At 39.1% G+C, this 17,618-nt stretch overlaps 1 protein-coding gene across 1 annotated transcript in view; it reads left to right on the forward strand.

Moving 5' to 3' along the window:
- Positions 1-17,618, forward strand: part of cftr (CF transmembrane conductance regulator) — a 54,704-nt gene that overhangs the window by 14,283 nt on the left and 22,803 nt on the right. Inside the window, exons 7-12 of the mRNA XM_034685268.1 lie at positions 97-222; positions 1,583-1,829; positions 1,954-2,046; positions 9,431-9,607; positions 9,693-9,884; positions 16,415-16,509. Of these exons, the coding sequence (XP_034541159.1) occupies positions 97-222; positions 1,583-1,829; positions 1,954-2,046; positions 9,431-9,607; positions 9,693-9,884; positions 16,415-16,509 (930 nt within the window). The remainder of the gene's footprint in view (positions 1-96; positions 223-1,582; positions 1,830-1,953; positions 2,047-9,430; positions 9,608-9,692; positions 9,885-16,414; positions 16,510-17,618) is intronic.

Here is a 17,618-nt window from a genome sequence, read left to right on the forward strand (position 1 = left end):
CTTGAGCATAGTTCTGTGTGAGCCTATAGAGCTCTGACTCTGTGCCTGTGTGATGCATCTGTAAGTTGGACATGTTTATGTTTATTCTGTGAAAAGGGTGAAGAGAGGAGGGATGATCAACCGCCGCCTGGCTCTCACCTCAGAGATCGTGGAGAACATCCACTCTGTGAAGGCGTACGGCTGGGAGGACGTGATGGAGACCATCATCAAGAACATCAGGCAGTAAGACACTGAAACACACCGTATGTTTTGATCACAGGTTAACAAAGTTTAACAACAATAATGATAATAATCTTTATTTATATAGCAATTTTCAAAAACAGGGTTACAAAGTGCTTTACAAATAGGAAAGAAACTAAAAGAAAATAAAAGAGGAATGTGAGGAAGACAAATAAAAGGAAATAAAACAATGTTGGACAAATAAAAACAACAAAAGATAAAAGAGTAAAACAATAAAAAAATCAGAAATATAAAATATAACAAGTATAGAAAAAATAAAAGACATTAAAAAACAAAAATACAAAATATAAAAAAAACAAAAAACAAAAAACACAAATTCTAATTATAAAATATAATAATATAAAAATACAAAATACAAAAACATGAAAATACAAAATTACAAAATCCTGCAAGTGATACTGCCTTAAAAAGAATAAAAACCTCTTGATTAAAAAACACTTAGGTCACATCACCTGTGAAAGCACAGAGGAAAAAAAATTGATTTTAAAAGAGGATAGAGAAGTTGCTGATCTCATCTCCTTGGGGAGTTCCTCCCGGGACGGCGAGAGTAGCCTTGGCTAAGGACCTTCTGGTACGACCGGGCATGTATGGGGTGAGGAGAGCAAAAATGTACTGGGGTGCAAGTCCAGAGCATCTTTTTAAAGTCCACAATAAAATCTTAAAATCACTTCTAAAATGCATCGGGAGCCAATGCAGGGAAGCTAAAACAGGAGTGATGTGGTCGATGACTGAATCTATCAACACAAAAGTCTAAAAATCACAGATGTGTTCTTATTTTTTGTTATAATTTCCTAAAAACATATTGAGTGCAAAGTGCCTGTGTATGTTAAGCATCTGATGGATGTACTGTTATGAAGAGAAGTGGTCAGGAAAAGATCAAAGACAGAGACTGAGCGTACATCATGATCAAAAGGTTTCGACTGTACAGTAGAAATGAGATCAACCTGCTGCTAAATCTGAGAGAGAGATGTTAAAACAATTGGTTAACCAGAGGAGCCACACTGCTGTCACTGGAGACTTTCCTAGAACCAGAATCAAGATAGAAGTGGAAGTATGTTTAATGTGCGTGGTGAGTTTTGATGTCTTGGTGCAGAGGGATGTTGAGAACTGTCAGAGCTAACACTGAGGCACCAGGACATCACATTCACCTGATAATAGCTGCATAAAACTGTGACACACTGTTAATTCAAACCCCTTTTTGGTATCTGTCAGTACACAGGCGTTAGAAGTGGGAGAATGCTCACTATAGTTTTGTAAATATATAAGAAAACAGCAGCATTATGTCTGCATTATTTTGCCTTCACCTTTTCCCTTTTCTGTCCTAATCCCTGTTTCTCTTCAGGGATGAGATGACACTAACCAGGAAGATTGGTTCCCTGCGTTACTTCTACAGCGCCGCTTACTTCTTCTCCGCCATCTTGGTCATCGTGTCGGCCATCGTGCCACACGCGCTGAGTAAAGGCATCATCCTGCGCCGTATATTCACCACAGCCTCCTACTGCATGGTGCTGAGGATGACACTGACCCGCCAGCTGCCAGGATCCATCCAGATGTGGTATGACACGCTGGCACTGGTCAAGAAGATCGAGGTGGGTTCAGAAGCTTTAAATTTCCAGGCAGCAGATGTGATCTAGAAATGTCAAATGTAGAGTAACTTTTTAACTGTGAGCAGAAGATGACACATTTTTATCCCTTCTTTCTTGTATGCTCCAGGAGTTCTTGTTGAAAGAGGAATACAGAGTGCTGGAGTACAACCTGACGACCACCGAGGTGGAGCTGATCAACGTGTCTGCATCCTGGGACGAGGTTTGTTCAGCTCTGTGTGCAAAAACTGACTGTCAGACTCAAAGCAACACGGTGTCACTATTTCAAAACTAGACCTAAAAAATAACAGCTTCAAGATGATTTTGATTGCACACCTTGCAAGAACTGCACAGAGTTTGCAGCTTTTAGACCGGAAGCCACAGACCCAGACCTCCTTCGGTCGTAGCTTGGTGAACTCAGCACAGACACCAAGATTTAAGAGAAAAGAGAGACAGATGAGCAAAAGACCCCACAGAGACAGATATAAAATGTGGCCTCTGATCTTAAGAGAGACCGATTGGCCATCTGAGAACCTCAGGGGTGCCATATGACAAGAATAATGACTTCTTCCTTTATTTTACTGCATGTGAAGTCACACTGTAGACCACTTCCTTCACATCCAATAACGATTCTTCCTTAACCTTTGTAAATCAAAAGAGTAAAGCTTGGCTTTATTTGAGAGATTTTGAGCACTTTTCTTTGATCTATGAATAGTAACAGTGATGATCAGTGATTGGTTATTATTCACAGCACAATACAGGAAGTAGGGTGTCTTTTTGTATATATATTTTATTCATTTTTACACATAACAAACACAGAACAAGACAGCACAGACGTAGTCAAATTACTTTCAAAAAATATAAATATATACATATAAAAACAATAATAACATACATGGGTCATAATAACATATATCATATCAGATACGATCGTATGAATTTCATGTCAAAGGGAAAAAAAACAAAAAACAAGACTATGATGTATTTTGGAAAATAAAATGTGGGCACCCTTTCTGCAGCAAGCCAACCAGATCAGTGGGAAGATGATCTATGAAGGGTTGCCAAGTATTATAAAATAGATTGTCATTGCCCTTTAATTTAGCACTGAGGTGCTCCATAGGAAAAGCTTTGGATGTTTCTCTGTACCACTGCGTGAACGATGGAGGCTTCTCCTGAATCCCCTGAAACAGTATACATCGCCTCGCTAGGAGCAGAAGTTTAAGTAGGGTGTTTTAATCTTTCTTTCACAATTCTTTTTATTGATTTTGATAGTACAGTGCATGTAAGCTTGACAGTGTAAAAAAAGGTAGGTACAAAGAGTGTGCACAAATGACCGCATTTCAATGCAACATATTGCAACAATTTTACTGGCCTGAACAGATATGTTTTGAGTCGTGATTTGAAATGGGGGAAAGAATCTGTGTTTCTGAGTTGAGGTGGCGATGAGTTCCAGAGACGGGGAGCAGAGCGGCTGAATGCTCGGCTCCCCATAGTGGTGAGACGGGCGGAGGGGACAGACAGGTGTATGGAGGAAGAGGATGTGAGGGAGCGGGAGGGAGTGGGAACATGGAGGAGGTCAGACAGATATGGGGGGGGCGAGGTTGTGGATGGTCTTGAATGTCAACAGAAGGACTTTGAATTGAATACGGAACTGAACAGGGAGCCAGTGGAGCTGTTGGAGGACAGGAGTGATGTGGTGGATAGAGGGTGTTCGGGTAATGATACAGGCAGCTGAATTCTGGACCAGTTGGAGTTTATGGAGGGATTTGTGAGGGAGGCCGAAGAGGAGAGAGTTGCAGTAGTCCAGACGGGAAGTGACAAGGCTGTGGACAAGGATGGCGGCAGTGTGTGGGGTGAGGGAGGGGCGAAGACGATTGATGTTGCGAAGATGGAAGAAGGCAGTCCGGGTGATGTTATTGATGTGTGATTGAAAGGATAATGTGCTGTCAAGGATGACACCCAGACTCTTAACCTGGGGGGAGGGGGAGACAGAGGAGTTATCAATGGTGAGGGAGAAGCTGTTGGATTTGGATAGAGTGGATTTGGTGCCAATGAGGAGAACCTCGGTTTTATTACTGTTTAATGTAAGGAAATTTAGGGTGAACCAGGTTTTTATTTCAGAGATGCAATCAGTGAGGGAGGTGGGTGGGAGAGTGGACGAGGGGTTAGTGGTGAGGTAGAGCTGGGTGTCATCTGCGTAACAGTGGAAGTGAATGTTGAAATAATTCAGTTTAATATTGCTTCTGACACAAATACCAGTCATGTTCTGAAATCTACAGCAAAACAGAATATATTTTTCTATTTCATGAACTAATTAGAAATAATCTAAAGCATGTTATTGGCTAAGATAACCATGTAGATTAGATTATAATGTTCAAGGTTCAAGGTCCACCTTATTGTCATTCAATCATGTTAATAATAACAATAATACATTTTATTTAAAGGGGCCTTTCTTAGCACTCAAGGTCACAGTAGAGAGAGGAAAGGAGAGATTAAAAAAGAACAAAAATAACTCAATAACTCAAAGACGCTTTACAAGAGAGACAATAAATAAATACAATAGAGACATATAAGACAAGCAGACGACAAGGGAAGAGGTGGAATAGTTAATGTGTGGGGAATGCCTGTTTGAAAAGGTACGTTTTTAACTGTTTCTTAAATGAATGAAGTGAGTCAGAAGCACGGATGTGTGGAGAGAGAGAGTTCCAGAGGGTGGGGGCGGCTATGGCAAAGGCCCGGTCCCCCAAGGTACGGTGCTTGGATTTAGTAATGGGAGTGAGGAGGTTGGAGTCAGAGGATCGGAGGCGGCGGGAGGGGTGGTAGTACTGGAGAAGGTCAGTGAGGTATGGGGGGGCCAGGTTGTTGAGGGATTTGTACGTGGTGAGCAGGATCTTGAAATGGATGCGCTGTTTCACGGGGAGCCAGTGGAGCTGTTGAAGGACAGGGGTGATGTGGTCTCTGGAGCGGGAGTGGGTGAGTAGCAGGGCAGCAGAGTTCTGTGTAGTTTTTGTAGATGGGAGGAGGGAAGACCATACAGGAGGCTATTACAGTAGTCGAGTCGTAAAAGCATGAATTAGGGTTTCAGCAGCGGATTTGGAGAGAGTGGGACGGAGGCGGGCGATGTCGCGGAGGTGAAAGAAGGCAGTTTTGGTGATGTGACGGATGTGGGGTTGGAAGGAGAGAGTCTGATCGAAGATGACGCCAAGGTTTTTGATCTGAGGAGAGGGGGTGACTGAGTGACCGTCTATGGAGAGCTTGAAGTCCTGGGCGGAGGGGAGGAGGGATTTGGGGCCGATGATGATGATTTCAGATTTGTTACTATTGAGTTTTAGAAAATTGGTGGTCATCCATGATTTTAGTGCAGATAGGCAGGTGGTGAGGGTGGAAACAGTGGCAGCGCTGATTGTTTAGGTGGAAAGGTAGAGTTGGGTGTCGTCGGCGTAACAGTGAAATTGGAGCCCATGATGGCGAATGATGTGACCAAGGGGTAGGATGTACAGAATGAAAAGGAGGGGACCAAGCACCAAGCCTTGAGGGACACCATGGGTCACTGAAATGGAGTGGGATGAGCAGTTGTTAATGGAGATGAATTGCAAATATAAATGAGGCTGATAAAATTGACAAAGCATGATGCATTGTAATTAATAAATAAAAATAAAATTAACAGGATAAGATGACAACAGGGAGGAATGAAAAATGTTACTCAGGTCCAGCAGCGGACAAGATAAATAACAAGCTAAAACAAAAATATTCTATAAATAAATAAATAATTATAATGGGCATGGAATAATGGATGTTATTACTGAATAAAAAACTTGTTCTCTGCATAATACAGTATATCAGTCATCTCTAATTATAGGCATTGGCTGTTAAAAATAGATATTGATTTCCCCGTTATATAATTAATTTATTCACTTGAGTGTACTGAGAGGTTTCAGTGATGATGCGTCTCGGGATGCGTTTGTGTAAAAATAGAAAATAGAAATAAAATGACATCAGCTGGTTAATTATCTGACTCATATTTCCCCAAACACCCAGCATCCATCAGCCTGTGGTTCATTTACTGTGAGTGACAGAGAGCATTTTCAGTGAGCCATTAAACCCCTGAATCCACCACATGTAACAGGTGTAATTGTGGATTTCTCACCACCACACAGAGAGGGTAGTAAAGTCTTATCTCCAGGCAGTAAAAGAGGCATGATTCACTGACCACCCCTTACCATGACTAAACAAACATTAAGCTTTTTTTCTGTCGCTCTGCATGATTAATTATCTGAGTACCGTCACCAAACTTTGCCTTTGCTGGGAACACTCTGAATCCCCCTTTGAGATTTGGACTCGTGTTCATCTCCTAATTCCCTGATTCTCCTCCTGCCGTCTCCTCTTCCTGGAATGTGCCATTCTTAGATGAATGGGAGGGGTGTCGCCTTTTCTTTACAGCTGACAGCATCTACGTCAGCTCATTAGAATTAGAATTACACAGACAAATCTAAACAAACCACGGCCAAGTCCCGGCGTTAGAGGAACGGTGACCCATAAAATGTCACGGGGGGTCAATAATTAAACCGGAGAGTCAAGCAGAGTTCCCCTTTTCTAACATTGATGTGTCAGTCGTTAATCTCTACAGAGGCGCTGACAGATGAGGTGAAATAAGGCCATTGTGAGACTTTGGGAGGCTTCTTCTGTCTCTCTTGTTTCTCACAGCAGCTTGGCTTAGTGTCGCTGCCTGAAAGCACACTCGCTCAGCTCTGAAGTAAGCAGTTATTTCACATAAACACAAATTAAAAACAAAGAATATAGAATGATTTATACTCCAGCATGCTTTGGTGCAAGTTTTGTTTGCATACCTTGGAAGAATACTCCAAGTACAGGCACTGTTCCCCCTGCGCCGAATCATTTTTAAGTCTTATTTATTCCCAAAAGATTGTCTCAATATCCGACTTTAAAAATGCCACATGAAGCACACAAATCATACTTTTAAGAGTAACTTCTAACCTGCTGAGATTCTTGACTATTCCAATCAACACAGCTTTTGAAGGATGTCCAGATCTATGATGAACTAAACTCAAATGCACAAACTTATTTGACTGACTGTCTGTAATCAAATCTTATTGATTGCTCATTTCTTGTTTTTATTGGGTTTCCTTTTTAGTCCTGAGCACTTTGTCACTTTGTTTGTCGTGTCTTGTCCTGTGCCGTTTGTTGGTTGATGCAAAAAGGAAGCTAACTCACTGCAAACAAAATCTATGGGTACAAATAAACTTTGAACCTCGAAAGTGTTTCACATTGTGTGAAGTGGACTGCTGTAGAGAAACACATCCTTTACCTGCAGGAAGAAAGGAGGAAACGTATGTTACAATTTAATCTGCTAATCATATTTTTCAAGTGCAACATTTCTGTGTTTAAAGTCAACATAAGATCCTGTGATGAGGTCTGATATGTGCCTTTCAGATACATACAGAATATAAAGCTTCAGCACTGTCCAATGATATCAATCAGCACACCTTGAAGATTCTGTATTCTGAGGGTACTGCAATCAATCAATCTTTATTTATATAGCGCCAAATCACAACAAACGTTATCTCAAGACGCTTTCCAAAAATCAGGTCTAGACCGTACTCTATGTTCTATTATTAACAAAGACCCAACATCAAGACAGGATAAGATCCAGTCCCATCTTACAGACAGGACTCAGTCTGATCTCATCTTAATCCACCATGAGCACAACACTTTTTTTTTTTTTATATACTTTATTTTTGTGAACAGGCATAGTTAGACAGCACAGCTCAGTGAAACAGAAACAATAGGTCATCTATACATCTTAGTTATAATAGTGGAAATACAGTCAGTTCATACAGTAATGGCTTATTAATCCCTCAATGCTACGTACACAGTCCATTTTTCCCAGTAATGCAAACATTTTTCTGCTCTAAGGTTTAGTGAGTAGGTCATTCTTTCCATATTTTCAATACTAGACACGATTTCTATCCACTCAGTCTCTGTTGGAGGATTGGGTTGCAGCCACTTTCGTGTCACGGCCTTTTTGCTGGCTGCTAATAAAATCTTTATCAAGTATTTATCCTTAACTGAGAGGTGGGCTGCGATCTTACCTAGATAAATTGATGAGAATGAGCAGTCAATCCCTGCTCCAAAAATGTTTTGTAATGCCTTAATTACCCCCCCCCCCCCCCCCCCCCCCCCAATATGACTTGATTTTTGGGCAATTCCAAAATATGTGAAAGTGGTCTGCCAGCTGTTCTCCACACTTCCTCCAACACAGACCGTTTCCAGCCTCAGCTGTTTGTATACATTTTGTTTTTGGGGTTACAAAATACCTCATTACATTACGCCAACAGAAATCCCTCCAAAGACCTGAGCTGGTGGAAGTGGACTGCACAGAACATACATATAGCCAATCCTCCTCAGAAATAACATGTCCAGATTCTTTCTCCCACTTTAATCTAACCTTGTTTGTTGTGTGTGTCTTAGTGGATTGAATCCTTGAGTGTAAAACTGAGACTAGCTTCCTTGTGCCCTTGCCTTTGTTCATATCTTCGATTTTATGTGATACTACAAATATTTCAAGCTACAAGTCCAACATAGAAAATACTTTTTAGTGCACAATGACAACTCCAAATGCTCTTTCCTTTCAAACATATTGAATCCACGATGCATATATAATGTAAATGGCAAATTTTTTAGGTAGTTCAGTAACCAAAAAGGCCACAAATACAAAAGTAAGTCAGTGCAATTTTCCTTGCGCTGAGTAAGAAACAACTAAGACAGAACAAATTAGGAATTAGCGTCAAGGGAAGATACTGATACTCAGTAATGGCCTCAATTTGGATTATTCAGGCATCTCATACATGTGTATGAACAACTTTTTGGATTGTGAGGTGACACCAGCAAGAGTCAGCTTAATTTTTATACAAAGATATCAACAAGGTCAGAATCAGATTTCTCTAAAGGTTTAACCTCCTTATTGAAATAGGCTCTAATTTGCAGGTATCGGAAGAAGTTGACTTTTTCTAGTCCATATCATGAGCAGAGCACTTTGCAGCATTTAGCAAGTTACAGTGGCTTAAACTTCCTTTAACAGGCAGAAACCTCCAGCAGGACCAAACTCATGTTAGACACACATCTGCTGAGACAGTGTTGGAGAGAGGGATAGAGGGAGATAAAGAGAGAGAGATGATAAACTGAAGTCATTATCAATTATTTTACTGCACAGAAAAGAAAATGGAAAGTTTTTTCACTGATTTTTATAGTTTAATAATTCATAAAGTAAATTAACTCACTTTTATGTGGAGAAAAAGGTCTTATGAAACAATTTGTCATGTTATTTCAAGCTTTTTTTTCCTCGTTGAGAATTTTTGTCCATCAGAATTTACTGGAGAAGTTGCACGTCTTCTGTATCGACAATATTTATTTTTCTCTTGGTATTTATAAATGTACTAACAGAAGATTCTACCAGTAAATACTGTGTGTGGATACAGAACATCCCTAGGTCCTCAACAGAAGAAGAAAGAAAAGAAATACATCTTTAAGCATTTTTATGATTCATGTTTCATACAAGACAGTTCTGACTCTTATCTTGAACTCTGCAGGGCATTGGTGAACTGTTTGAGAAGATCAAGCAGGAGAACAAAGCGAATGGACACCTGAACGGCGACGCCGGCCTCTTCTTCACCAACCTCTACGTCACACCTGTCCTCAAAAACATCAGCCTGTACCTGGAGAAGGGCAAGATGCTGGCGGTAGCTGGATCCACCGGCTCTGGGAAGGTAGGTGCAAATTTTTAAATCTTTAGGAATGAAGCTATATCACAGAGGCGTAAAGTGTGAGCATCATTTTGTTCATTTCCACCAGAGTTCTCTGCTCATGATGATCCTGGGAGAGCTGGTACCATCAGAGGGTAAAATCAGACACAGCGGACGTATCTCCTTCTCGCCGCAGACTTCCTGGATCATGCCGGGGACGATACGGGACAACATCCTGTTCGGCCTGACCTATGACGAGTACCGCTATACTTCTGTCATCAAGGCCTGCCAGCTGGAGGAGGTACCTTCTCTTTTTTTCTATTGCTCACCCCTCATCTCTTCCTTTTTCAGGCATGTTCAGATAATTATTCATACAACAGAAAGTACAACAACCTCTAGAAGGGAACTTTATTCTCCCTGACTTCACACTTCTACAGCAGCTCCCTCTCGTTCACTCGTCTCTGCCAGCTTCTCTCTAAAGTCCTAAAGCCTCTCTCATCAGACCGGCGCTCTGCTGAGTTGTCTGTTTTGGAGGCCATCAAGAAGTTTCAGATTTCCCCAGTCCACATTTAAACCCATTATGTCCCCGACACACACACACACACACTCACACACACACATGCTTGCACATTCTCTGTCTCTTACACTGACATGCATACACACTCTTGTGCTCTCATTAGCCTCAGCGCTGAGTGACGGCCCCTCAGCAGAATAATGTCTCCTCTATTGCCATGGAAATCTCTGGTTATGTCACTGAGATGGAATATGAGCCGGTTGGTTCATCACAGACGAGCTGTCTGTACTGTTTCAAGTTAACACGATCAGATATGTTTAAAGTGTTCAGCAGAAGGATGTGAATATGGGATGTAGCACTCAGTACTTTGGATGTTTTTTTAATACTCCCATACTTTATGATATATTCAGTGAATCATATTTATGGAGAATATACGAAGACACATATCATGGCATACATTCATTCACATATACATGGTTTAGATATATTCACTCTTTCAGAGTTTGACCCAGTTTGAAACTTTTTGACTTTCAAAATTTGAAACTTAGGTTTAGTTTAGTTTAGTTTAGTTCATTAGCATCCCCATTAGCTGTCATATTGGAACAGCTATTCTTCCTAGGGTCCACAACAGCTTTGCAGTAGTTATTTTATTGACAACAACAACAACAAAACTAACATAATAATCAACAGCTACTAAAAATAATAATAATAACAATTATAAAATAATAAGAATATTTTTGATAATTGTAATAATTGTAATAATAATACATAATAATACATAATAATAATATAAATGATAATTAATAATTAAGAACAATTATAATCATAATAATAGTTAATAATAAAAAAATAAAAATAAATAAACTTTATTATTGTAATAATAATAACAATAATAATAATAATAATAATAATAATCATAATAACAGCAACAAATAATAATAATAATAATAATAATAAGTAATAAATAATATGATAATAAATAATATGATAAACACATTGAGTAATTTACTGTCAAATATAACAAAACAACAATAAACTATGTATATACTTACATCAATAATAAATAATATATTTAGATAGCACTTTTTGAAACAGGGTTACAAATTGCTTTACAGAATAAGTAAGAAAAGAAAGGAGAAATGTGAGGAGGGCAGTGGCTGAAAGTTTAAAACAACAGTAGATAGTTAAAGTGAGAGCTACAAATGAGGAATGATAAGATAAAAAGATTAAGACCACAAAAGATAAAACAAGTCAATAAAACAGGATAAAAAGGATATAAAACAAAGTCAGAGGAATAAAAAACAACAAAGATAAAAGGTTAAAGCAAATAAAAGATAAAAGATATAAGGTCCTGTCTGTGATACTGTCTGAAAAGGGAATAAAAGCAGCATTAAGAGGATTACACACTCAGATATCATCTCCTGTTAAAGCACTTCAATAAAAATGTGTTTTTAAAAGATTGAAAGAGGATAAAGAGTTTGCTGATCTGATCTCCTCAGGGAGGTTGGTCCAGAGGGGAGAGGGCTCTGACAGAGAAGACCCAATCACCTTTGGTCCTAAGCTTATGTAGAAATGTTTGCATATGTATCAGTTTTATTGAAAGTGAAGTGACTGCAGCACCCTAAACACAGGCGGACACCATCACAAGTATTTACCGCCACACCTCATCTCCTGTGGCGCTTACGGTCCCTCGCAGGTTTTGACAAAAACACAACATGTTGTCACAGCAAACAGAGGCGGCCTGACATCTCCGTCTGCTGCTGCAAAAATAAAACTCTTCAATTTGACTTTGAGGAGACGCGTTAAACTCTGGGGCGAAAACTGAATCAACTAAAGAAGTGTGGAGAGAGAAGCCACAAGAAGTATGCAAATGAGAAGTGTGACAGGAAGTCAGTGCTCTTTTATTGAGTGTGGATCTGAAGTTTTGTTGAGACAGACTTTGAATATTAAAGGTTGTTAAAAAAGGTCCCACCTTCAAACAGTGAGGCATCGTAGAAAAGATCTTATCAAAGGATGTGGTATTTAAAAAAGTCGCATTAGAGTTTTAAACTTTAGTGTGCTTTTATCTTGAATGTCTTGAAACATACATTTCTGAATCCTCTCAGTTTTCATTTGCAGAATTCCTGTTTCTTCAAAACTAGTGGACGTTATTTTTGTCCTAAGTACAACTTTCAAAGACTATTGCACAAAAATCTGAAGTAAAATCAGCATCGAATGAATAACAACAACAACCAATATTCGACCAGAACAGGGAAGTCTGAAGGCTTAGCTTCTTAGATGTGTGAAAGCATGCAAAGAAGAGGAGTCAGGATTTGAATACTGCTCAATATCTTTCTCAGTTCCAAAATTGCTTCCCTAGAAATATATGTGGAAAATAAGAAGATGTAATTTCACAGAATTACATAAATCCCAAAGAAAATCCTGTACCCAGAGAAACTCTATTACTCTATTAGAGCAACATCTGAGGAAAACTAGAACTAAACAACAAGATTAATTCAGTTAAAACTTCAAAAGGAGTAACCACTAACAGAAGTGACGAAACCAACAAGAACAAAAGTGAGACAAATTGCTCAGAAATATAATCTAGCACAGGATATTGAACATTTTTACTGCAGACAACAATGCAGAATAATAAAAAATCTTTGAAAAAAACTAAAAGAAATGTGACCTCGTATAAACTGTTTTAAAAAGTAATATTTGACATGATATTGAAAAAGTAATAAAAACGTATATTGCACTAAAAAAAGCAATAAATCTGTTATTGCAGTAAAAGTTTTATTGAAAAAGTCATAATACAGATATCATACAGGGGGTCGTCATGTAGCTTACTTGGAGGAGTCTCCTCCCCCTCACCACCTGTCCTGTCTCTCTTCTGATCTTACTGTCAAAACAAACAAACAAATACATAAACAAACAAACAAATAATTGATTAATTCAAAAATGCAATGTAAGTAGTCACAGAAATACTTAAAAAGGAATATTGCACATGATAAAAATAGCTTTGCATATATTAATGTACACAAAAGCAACATTTAATGTCGTTAAAGTAAGTCAAGTGTTGACTTTGTTTACTCAGATCTTAAACTGCATTACGGACACTTCTTTTGTAAACAGATCTGTACAGGTTATTGTTGGATTATCATCAGTTTCACAGGAATTTTTATAAGGAACTTTTTGTCGCCTAATTTATTGTCATCTCAAACGTCTTTAAACATTAAGATACAAATAGAAGGCAAGAACCCGACCAGTTTTACAACTACAACACTTAAAGTCTTCTACTTCATACGAAATAAGATAAACACAATAAAACATCAGAGAACGACATTTTAATTCCTGCATTAAGCAGAAAACACATCTTATATACGATGGAGTGTCATCACGTATCATTGGAAACACCTTCTCATTCAAGGGTTTGTATTTATTCTAATTATTTGAAACACTGTAGATTAATACCAGAGACATCAAAACTATGAAAGAACATATATGGAATTATTTAATTTTTAAAAAAGTGTTAAACAAAGCAGAATTCTGTAAAGTAGACCCCTTTTTCCTTCATGACAGCTTTGCACACTCTTGGTATTCTCTCAGTCTGCTTCATGAAGTGGTCTCCTGGAATGGTTTCTAATTAACATGAGTTAATGTCAAGAGTTCATTTGTAGAATGACTTGCCTTCTTAATGTGTTTGAGACCATCAGTTGTGTTGTTCAGAGGTAGGGTTAGTACACAATGGATAGCCCTATTTGACTACTGTTGTAATCCAGATTATGGCCAAAACCAGATTATTTCATAGTGTTGATGTCTTCAGTATTAATCTACAATGATGAAAATAATTCAAATAAATAAAAACCATTGAATGAGAAGGTGTGTCCAAACTTTTGGATTCTATTTACGTTGTCAGGAAGTTTATGATCTCTACACTTGAAAGTTTGTAAGTCTGGAAATGATGTAAAACACGAAGAGAGAGTGCATTCAAGGTTTTTCTTATTGAGGAAAAATCCCCAAGGCAACCCTGACTCACTGCAGCAGGTTCCTCCAGACACAGACGAGGGCTTTAGTGGGCTGCAGAACAGTAATTCCTCACTATTGTTGCCCCCTGAAGCACCAGACAGACTGCCGTGGGTGGTCCTGCCACTGTAAACTCATCTTTTCCTCCTGCAGTCTCGAGCTGCTGGCCCGGCAGGTGCTTTTTGTTCACAGTGAGACTCACAACCTGTCTTTTTACTGTGCTGCCGTATTTAACAAGCTGTTAAACAACATGTTAACTTGATTCCCTATGCGCTCCTGTCAGGACAGCGGAAGCTGCTTTTAAAAAGGTAGGATGCTTTTAACGATGATAAACTTGAGCTGTCACTTCATCATGATGGTATGGGCGTCTGTTTTCATGATCAGTTACCATCTGAAGCTCTTTATGTCTCAACATCCTTCATGTGCCTGACACATCTGTGGTTTGTGCTCTTTGTGTGGTTTGAACCTTTACTACAAACATGTGAGCATCTTTAAGAAGCCTCACATACAACTCTGTCTTTGTGATGTTGTGTAAAAAAAAAAAGGCACCTTTGTTTAGCTCTCAGATCAAACAATTAATCAATCTTTATTTAATTATTCACAACAACTCTTTCCAAACAGAGCAGGTCTACACCGTACTCTATGTTCTATTATTAACAAAGACCCAATATCAAGACAGGATAAGATCCAGTCCCATCTTACAGACAGGACTCAGTCTGATCTCATCTTAATCCACCATGAGCAGAGCACTTTGCAGCATTTAGCAAGTTACAGTGGCAAGGACAAACTTCCTTTAACAGGCAGAAACCTCCAGCAGGACCAGACTCATGTTAGACACACATCTGCTGAGACCGTGTTAGAGAGAGGGATAGTGGGGGATGGATATGGCGGGGACTCACAGGAACCTACGAGACAAGGGAGCTCAGAAAGGTCTATGGTTAGTAACTTTAATGGGACAGGGAGCGTTAAAGTAAAGATAGGATCCCAGTGTGTCAGTCTAAGCCTATAGCAGCATAACTAAGAGCTGGTCCAAGCCTGATCCAGCTCTATCTATAAGCTTTTTCTAAAAGGAAAGTTTGAAGCCTACTCTTAAAAGTAGAGAGGGTGTCTGCCTCCCGGACCCTGACTGGGAGATGATTCCAAAGGAGAGGTGCCTGATAGCTGAAGGCTCGACCTCCCATACTACTTTTAGAGACTTTAGGTACGACGAGCAGGCCTGCATGTTGGGAGTGTAGCATTCTAGAGGGGTAATAGGGAACTATGAGCTCTTTAAGATACAAATCAGTATGTTGTCAATACACTGGTGACGCAGTTGGGATCACTAGAAGCTACTTTTTTGAAGCTCTGAAATTAAAAGTTGTCTTAATTTAAGGTTGAATTTGACATTTGTAACTTTCTAGGTAAGATCAGTGTTGACTGGAGTACCAATTTTGGGGTATGTTCCGGTGTCCCCAGGTGTGTAATCCAATCAAAATTCCCTCACCAGAAACACATTTGGGATAATTATCAAGTTACAATGACCCCAAAATTATATATGCATTAGACATTTGCCCAAACATCACCTTCTTCTTCTAAAAAACCAAGGGACCGAGGACTTTGCAGCCCTTTTCAGGCCTCTAAACTAAGTTTTAAGGATGCATGATTAACGTCATATAGAAAACTTTGCACAAGGTCATTGTGCAAGGCCTTCATACTGTGCAATGATGGCACTGCAAGACAGTAGACTACACATGTCATAGTTCAGCCATGCATTAGTTAAAACTCAGCTCCCCCTTAGAGGAGACACAACAACACTTCTGGCTTGTATATATCAAATTCAGTATCAAGTTCTCTAGCAGGTCATGTGCCACACTTTGAACTTCTGCTTCACTCTTTATCCTCGTAGCTCAGTATTAATGTTGTGTTTTCATTCCTGAGTTATCAGAATGAGTAGATACAGTTTGTTCTTACAGTACATCTTCAAACCACTGACCCAGATTCAGTAACTGTAACATTTAGCTCGACTGGAGAGCAGCTCACACCCTCTTTTACTCTCAGCATTTACAGTGCAGTGTGTGACAGAAGCAGAAAGTATCTTAGTGCCATAGCTTACATGTGGAAAATGTTTATAGAAGTAAATCTAGGATAGAAAAAAGAAGTGATCCTCCTGAGCCTCATATGAAAGTACAAGCTGACATGTACTCAAGTTTGACTGTCCTCAGTGTCTTAACGTGTTCTCACCTCTCTGGTATCACACAGTTCTTTACACTGTGTTACTAAATACGATGATGCACACTCATGTTTGACTTTCTGACTCCTCTTTGCCTTTCCAGGATTTTGCCTTGCTGCCGGAGAAAGACAAGACTTTCCTTGTTGAAGGAGGGGTGACCCTCAGCGGCGGTCAAAGGGCTCGCCTCGGCCTGGCCAGGTACTTCCTATTACACCTGAGCGTCTCTCAGTAGGCTTTATTCATGTCCTTTTATCTGTCAGCACCAGGGAGCCTCTGCTGATGAGTGATTATTACAGTGTTGTTTTACAAAGAAGAAAAAGGTGGTCTGGGATTTGAGTTAGACTTCCATATGATTAACAAATGACTGAAGCATGAAACGTACGGTCATTACTCTGACATAATCCCTGATAGAGATACACCTGATCATGGTGTGTGTTCTTTTAGAAGTGCTTAACTCAACTCATTTTTATTTTTATAGCACCTTTAATACATTCAAGCATGCAGCCCAAAGTGCAAGAGACAGAAAACAATAGGTAATATGATACAAGGCTTAAACAAGACAGAGGATAATAATATGAAATACTTAGAAATAAATAAATAAATAATAAAAATCATTACAATAAATTCAATAAATTCAATAAAATAAAGTTGGATAAATACTAGAAAAATAGAAAAAAAATAACATAAATAAGGTAAAAAAAAAAATCAGTATTTGTAAAAATGTTAAATTAAAACAATGGTAATAATGGTAATAATGCAGTCCAGGGCTAAAAAGAAACTACTCCAAATAAAAATCCAGATTAAAAATGTAAGTCTCAAATTTACATTTAAAAACACTCAGAGATCTCGCTGTCTAAATATCCAGAGGCAGAGAGTTCAGAGTTCAGAGTCATAAAAACAGAAAGTTCTCTGGCCGGCACTTGTGTGAGACACATAAGGAACATGGAAAAGGGAAGCATTTATTAAGTATCTTTTTATAACATTTCTTTTAGGCTTTAAGCTTTTATTTGATAGGAGCTTGAGAAAGATGGGAAATGTGGGGACAGAGTGGGGGATGCTGTGCTTTGGATACTGTGACTTGGATTCCATCTAAGACTGGGATTCCAACTACCAATGCGAGGAGGACTGTAGCCAGTTCTAGTTGCACAGGTCACAGCCCCAAATATTGAACACCTGCTCCACCAACTGAGCTAAACTGGTGTCCTGTGTCTGGCATTTTCTTGAAAAATAGTCCCACAGAGAAAGTCTCTTGCTGGTTTATGTTATTGGTTAGCTTTGGTGTTTTAAATGGGCTGTTAAGATCAATC

Source organism: Notolabrus celidotus, chromosome 6, assembly GCF_009762535.1.
Source record: "Notolabrus celidotus isolate fNotCel1 chromosome 6, fNotCel1.pri, whole genome shotgun sequence".
Taxonomy (NCBI): domain Eukaryota; kingdom Metazoa; phylum Chordata; class Actinopteri; order Labriformes; family Labridae; genus Notolabrus; species Notolabrus celidotus.